Source organism: Hyposmocoma kahamanoa, unplaced genomic scaffold, assembly GCF_003589595.1.
Source record: "Hyposmocoma kahamanoa isolate Upper Pololo Valley unplaced genomic scaffold, ASM358959v1 88, whole genome shotgun sequence".
In the NCBI taxonomy this organism is placed as follows: domain Eukaryota; kingdom Metazoa; phylum Arthropoda; class Insecta; order Lepidoptera; family Cosmopterigidae; genus Hyposmocoma; species Hyposmocoma kahamanoa.
Genome location: NW_020654466.1, coordinates 11847593 through 11854584, shown reverse-complemented (window position 1 = coordinate 11854584; position 6992 = coordinate 11847593). Strand labels below are relative to the sequence as shown.

The window sequence follows — 6992 nt, the reverse complement described above, 5'->3', positions numbered from 1 at the left end:
AAATCGGCAATTTCATACTTTAACCCCTATTATTATTGTATAAAAGATTTTTTTACCTACTGTTAGTACTTGTAATAATAGGTAAAAAATTTTTTTATGAAAACCTATGGAATAATATATCGGGTTTTTCATGCTCTTCTAAAATTACTTGACATTATTTAAGCGGTGTTGTTTGCTAAGTGACGATATTGAATTATATAGGTACACAGAACAGTTTGTGTTTCCATTGTATTCATACAACAATTTCTATAAAATTTTCTATATGTATTAAATAATATTTTTTTGCACACCTCTCCCCTTAGCAAACTGATGTGTTTGTGGGATGTAAGAAATCAAAAGTTTGTAATACTTGAAGCCTTTCTCTCAACTTTACATTAAGTGTGAAATGTAACCACATTTTCACTTTGACCAGGTTTTGGAGTTGAATGCATCTGATGACAGAGGTATTGGCATAGTGCGAGGACAAATCCTCAGCTTTGCATCAACTAGGACAATCTTCAAGGCGGGACCCAAGCTGATTATTCTGGATGAAGCTGATGCCATGACTAATGATGCTCAGAATGCTCTTAGGAGAAGTAAGTTTAAATTTTCATTTTCTATTATTAAGGCTCTAACAAGTGAATCCTAATTTCCGAAAACCATTAAACAATGCATGCTTCTGCATACTGTTGTATATATGTAGCTGACTGCCCTGACTGAAGCTCATTATATTATGATCCCCCACCTACTATACATAATACATCATACTATTTTAAAGCTACCAGCACAATGAATGTACTAATTAATATTGGGCATTATGAACATCTACAATCAATTTTGAATCATATTGATAACATGATTACAATTTCCTGTTTATTATTTAGACTCTTATCTATAATCACTGATCAGTCCTTAAACACTTAACAGGTCCATGGCCATGATACAGTCTTAATTTGGTTTGGAATAAATACTCCAGTGACGCTTTTTTTCATATGTTATTATTTAGATGATAGTGTTCGACTGATCTAATAGACTAGCAGTAGAGCTCCTTGTGAAAGAGTTGTTCCAAGTAACTACTGCCACCTTACCTTTTTTTACCGCCAAGCAATAATGTGAGCATTACTATGTTTCGATTTTGAAGAGTAAGGATGCTGATGAAATCACAGGCACATGGGATTTGCCAACTTACGTCACAGGGTGACAGGCGCAATGGCAGTGTCTTCAAATCTTTGCGATTTAAAGCTCTGAGTGGCATTGCAACTGCTATGGACAGGTGTATCGCCTACCACCAGGTGCACGACTTGTTCATCCTGTCACTTGGTATCATTAAAGGAAAAAGACTGACTTCAGACAACCCAGGCTTCCCAGTAGCTCATTGTCATTCAAGGACCTTACCTACACATTCATACACAATTTTGTCTTATACTTTTGTGTATGTGTCTGTATCTCCTGTAGGGCTAGCACTTCAGGGCGCGACTTGCCCAAAAGCGCAAGATCTCTATGCGAGAATAGCAGTATCTCGCGCTTTATATCGTTCTCGCGCAAGTCGCGCCCTGTCTTGCTAGCCCTATTGTTTGACAGTTGATACTTCAAGATAGTCATATATTTCTTGGGCTGTTACAAACCAGGGTGAATGGTCTATGGGTCTTTAGCACAATATTGGAAACACTGCAGAATCTCCACAATAGAGGTGGAAGGCTCGTGAAGCACCACATCTCCAAAGCATTTGTCTATATAAATGATTATCACTAATATCAGGTTTCTTACCACGATATGACTTATTTTTATTTTCCCAATATTTCGGAACGGTTGCACGCTCCATGGTCACGGGTTGACTGGATAAAATAGCCAGGTTGCTAAGGAAGTTTTCCATAAAAACTGTTTTCACCCCTTAACCAAAATAGGAAAAATGTTACGTTCACCAAAAGACCACCTTCCTTTACAAACACCGGGTGTCTATAAAGTGAACTGCAGTTCTGGGAGCTCGTATATCGATCAGACTAAACGATCAATTGTCGATCGTATGAAGGAACACATCCGGGCAGTAAAAAATAATGATGCACAGAAGTCGACTACAGCACAATATCTCCCACAGACAGACACTAACCAATGGATCGAGTTGCATAGCCCCCAGGTACTCTCGATAGCACGTCACTACATACCAGTGTTGGGCAAAATTTAATTGTTCTGGCAATTAAAGATTGACAATTGATTAATTGTCAATTGCGAAACAGCAATTAACGATTGATCAATTGTTAGTTGCGAGAACCGCAATTAACAATTAATCAATTGGGGGGTCGGTTGGGGGCCCCGGTTTGGGGCCCCGGTTGGGGCCCCGGTTTGAGGCCCCGGTTGGGGCCCCGGTTTGGGGCCCTGGTTGGGGGGCCCGGTTGGGGTCCCCGGTTGGGGGGCCCGGTTAGGGTTTAGTTCGGGGGCCAGTTAAGGGGCCTGATGGTTCCGAACCGGGCCCCCCAACCGGGCCCCCAACCGGCCCCTCAACCGGGCCTCCAACCGGGGACCCCAACCGGCCGGAATTGATTTTAATTGATTTTAATTGCAATTAAAATCAATTGATTTTTTAATCTGATTGAATTATTGATTGAAATTTAATTGATTAACGCCCAACACTGCTACATACCACGGTTGGCACGAGAAGCCATCGAGATCACGAAGTACAAAACATTTAACCGTCATGATGGTTTTAAACTGTCCAGTGCATATCCGGTCCTTAGTGCGTGCAGCAATAAAAACAAAAACGCATCGAGTTCAGTTTCGCGTGTGGATACAGTGAGTGTGGTTTGTGTGAAAAAAGTGAGTGACAATGGTAGCACCACAACAAATCGCGATGAAGGTAGTCGTCGACAGCGCAAGAGAGTAGACAGATGTATCTGCTCTTAAAGCTGTCATCTGCCGCCGTCCAGTCAACTCGTGACCATGGGGCATGCAACCGTTCCGAAATATCGGGAAAATAAAAAGAAGTCATACCGTGGTAAGAAACCTGGTATTAGTGATAATCATTTGGTGAATAACCACGAGTCGTAAAATCTATATTTGTCTATATAGGTTTTAAAATGGACATAAGATTAATCATCAAAATGTTGTTCTCAACTAATAATCTATTATCCACAGCATAGCTCCTTGATTCTAAATTATTCTAAATGACAAACGTTAATTTTAATGCCTAAATCAACTCAGCTTCTAAAAAGTACCATCATAAATGCAAATTTGTAAAGTTTTGGGAAGGTATGGGGTGGTTAGAAGACTAGGCTAGTAATACCTGCTATGTGCATATATGTATAATATTTAGTAACACACTACATACATTATGCAGTAATGTATATGCACAACAATTACGTTAGTATAATCACTTCATTCTATTCAATTACTTTAAATAATTTTGACTTCTGTTTTCAAATGAATTTATTAACTGCCACCGTGGCCTAACGGTTAACATGGACTGCCACGCAGAGGTCCCAGGTTCGATTCCCGGGGTGGGAGAAATGTTTGTATGGCCTACATTTATTTCTCTCGTGAGTTTGAGTGTAATTTGTGGTTGTCTATGTATATGTCCATGGCACCCGCGACACAGGATTGTTATTATTATTATTATAAAAATTATTAGTGTACTGTGTTAGCTGGACTGCTAGTCAAGGAAACCCATACCTAGTAGTGGGATATGTGAAGGGGATAATAATATTAGAAATGTCTATTTTTTCGGTGGGCTAAAGAAAGAACTTGATAATAATAGACAATAACTTCACTATAAGTCATAAAATAATCCAATTACTTAAAGCTATTTCACGTGTTGTGTGACTCAGAGGTATCCATAGAAACTGATGTATTGAAATACCACAACAAACTTTACTGTTGCCTCTTTCCCATTCGATTTATAATTTATTGTTTCAATCTTAAATTAATAGGACTTTTTACAAATTAACTGTAATAAATACAATTTAAAAAAGATTTAATCTATTGAATTCGTAAATATTAAATGAAAACAACTTTCTAAAATTAAAATTATAAAGTATACAACAACGCATTACAAAAATAATATAATAATATTTCTGTGATCCCTAACTCGTAAACTGTTTCCAATATCGTTTAAATGAGTTTAAAAAGTTTCAAACAATTTAAAGTATCATGTCAGACAGTGAAGACGAAGTACAGAGTAGGACAGTTAAAATTACTGTTGTTGGAGAACCTTCCACTGGAAAAGTGAGTAAAAGATTTTATTTGTAACTTTTAATTGTAATCTTCTAATATTTCTTAACCATGTATATTGTATAACTAGATTGCAAGCCTATGTTCTGTACGTACCACAAAATGAGAGAAGTCTACCGCTACTGTTGTATCATTCATTTACAAAAAAAAAACTCTTAGAAAGTCGCATACGATTTCAGACGAGTCTCTGTTTGCGCTACCTCGGCGGGACGTACGGTGCGGCGCCGGGCGGCACGCAAGGCGCCGAGGTGATGGCTGGCCAGTGTTTAGGGTTACGTCCACCTGTACCTCTGCAGTTTTGCGACGTCTCTGGTAACGCACTCGGTACAAACATGCTCGCTAATTACTTGTATGCTTCTGATGTAAGTGGAAATTTTTATGATTGTCCCTACAAAACCAAACTATTTATTTATTTTATATTTAATATATAGTATTTGTATATATTTATGTAATATTTATTTTGTATTCAAGACATATATGTATAGGCGCGGTGCGTGGTACGCACTCGTCCCGCTTGCGCTTATGAGCTTTTGTAGATTGCGTACGTTTTTTAAATAGCTGTGTGGTGCCATATCCCCATACTTTGGTACTGAGTGATTCTAAAAGAAATAACACCTATGTTTTCACCAAAGATCATAATGTTAAAATTTATATGGTGATTAAAAAATCTTGTATGTATATCTGACTGTCCTCGCTTACCAGTCCTCTGTTAATGAAGACCTTTTAGTATCTTATCTTGATTATCTGTATGTATGTGCTATGAATTATAACAATAGTTTGGTTCGTAAAAGAAAATCTTTCTCTGATATTCTGAAGTCTGCTAGAACAAATCAATACCAGGTGCCCATATTGGATGTTTTCGTGACTAAAATGTGTTCAGACATCATGCTTGAACTAAGCCTGATTTTTTTCAATAGCATTGCGTGTACATGTTCTTGATATTGTAGAGATTGGTAACGATTTATGTGTTTAAACACGCGACCTTCGGTAATGATCAGTTCGCTAACTGATATTAACTTCTTAAATTTTTTTGCACTTAAGTACTTATAAATGATATGTTTCAGGTTGTCGTGTTTGTTTATGACCTTACGAATCTTCAAAGTTTTGAAAGACTGCATATGTGGTTTGAAAAAGTCAAAGATGTATGTGAATCAGAAGTTAAGAAACCATTGATGGTGTTATTTGGAAACAAGTCAGATTTGGAACACCAGCGAGCCGTTAGATTATCTGTGGTGCAGCAGTTTGCTTCAGAACATTTGTTAGAAAATCACAAGGGTTCAGCTAGAACTGGTGACATGGTAAGAACTAAAGACTATTATCACCTGAATGAATCCTTTTTCAACATGGTGTTTTTGAGAATCAAAATCACAATATTAATAGATTCAGGCGTTATTTTGCGGAAATCCATGTTAATAAAAATGGAAGTAAATTAATTAACTATTCTACGAACCTAGTGAAATTGAAGACTTAACTTCAACTTTTCAACGAGTTCTCGGAATAGCAAATTTACTTAAATTTTTTGAACCAAAATCATAGATACAATGACTATACTTCTTTTTTTAACATTAGATAGAAATAAATTTTGGGTTTTTTTGTCTGGCGCCATTTCATTCTCATTTTGTAAGCAAAGGAATTTATACGTACCGTGAAACGAAATTTCCTAACATATTCAATAAATTTAAGTAATTTTAATTATTATGTTCCCTGTACTCGTAGTATTAATTAAATATTCAATTTAAACTTTCTATCTTTACATACTTAATGTATTTCAAACACTTGCACTATAAAATACTTAACGAAACAAGTTACAAACATTAAACGGAAACATTTTATGAAATAATAAGCATATTATTACAGTATGTCGTCAATTTTCATATTTTCACTCTGATTTGTTGTCTGAAGAAAAAGGTTTACGATCCTGTTTCTTGGTTTGCATTTTTTCTTATTCTAAAAAACGAAGTATAGTCGTAACAATATTTTACAATTTCCAGGTAAACAACGCATTCACCAACTTCGTAGCTCGCGTATTAGGGGTCAAAGTACGTCGGATGCCCGCAGCCACAAACGGAAAGTCGCCAGTGTCGAAGGACCCCGCCCTCAATGGGCACATGTCATATCCTTTGCAAACTGAACCCACGCAATCACTTATTATGAATAGAAAAGCACTACGAAAACTACAGAGGAAAGCCTCGTCATCAGTTTGTTGTATTCAATAAAGTATATATATGGTTTCTTTACGAATTGACTTTTATTTCTCATTAACTTTAATAGAAATGGTGGAGTGTAAAGTATATTTAGACACTCCTCAATGTAGGTTATCATTATTATGCGATGATGTTTATATGATACCTAAATAATGTACACATTTGCTATACTTAACTACTTTTACTTACCTGATATAAAAAGCTATCACAAACTCCGATAACTGCGCTTTTCTAAATGCAAATAGTAAACAATTTGACTGTACCAAACCCCATCTTTTTTGTTAGATTAAGATAATTGCTGCTTGGCATAACGTCGCCTATTGTTTTATATATTTGTTAGTAAAGTGTATAGGATTTTATTGAACGTTATACCTTGCAGTAATCGAGAAATACACGGAGAATGTACGGTTCTGCATAATATGCAACTACCTGGGCAAAATCATCCCGGCGCTACAGTCACGCTGCACGCGTTTCCGTTTCGCGCCGCTGCAGCAGGCTCAGATCGTGCCAAGGCTACAGGACATCGCCAAAGCTGAAGGGTCAGTATTACAACGTTATCATCTTGTTTACGTAATTAGATGCTAAATT

General features: G+C 36.8%; 1 protein-coding gene across 1 annotated transcript; it reads left to right on the top strand.

Annotated features, from left to right (window-relative positions):
- The first annotated feature begins 4053 nt into the window (after window positions 1-4053).
- On the top strand, window positions 4054-6690 carry LOC113235601 (ras-related protein Rab-28-like). The gene is made up of 4 exons (XM_026471368.1): window positions 4054-4194; window positions 4380-4562; window positions 5265-5498; window positions 6192-6690. The coding sequence occupies exons 1-4, from the start codon at window positions 4120-4122 to the stop codon at window positions 6414-6416; spliced, it is 717 nt and encodes a 238-aa protein (XP_026327153.1). The 5' UTR covers window positions 4054-4119; the 3' UTR covers window positions 6417-6690.
- The last annotated feature ends 302 nt before the right edge of the window (window positions 6691-6992 follow it).

Coding starts and splice junctions, on each gene's coding strand:
- LOC113235601 (XM_026471368.1), top strand. CDS start 4,120: ATGTCAGACAGTGAAGACGAAGTACAGAGTAGGACAGTTAAAATTACT. Junction 4,195..4,379: donor GAGAACCTTCCACTGGAAAA/GTGAGTAAAAGA, acceptor ATACGATTTCAG/ACGAGTCTCTGTTTGCGCTA. Junction 4,563..5,264: donor ATTACTTGTATGCTTCTGAT/GTAAGTGGAAAT, acceptor GATATGTTTCAG/GTTGTCGTGTTTGTTTATGA.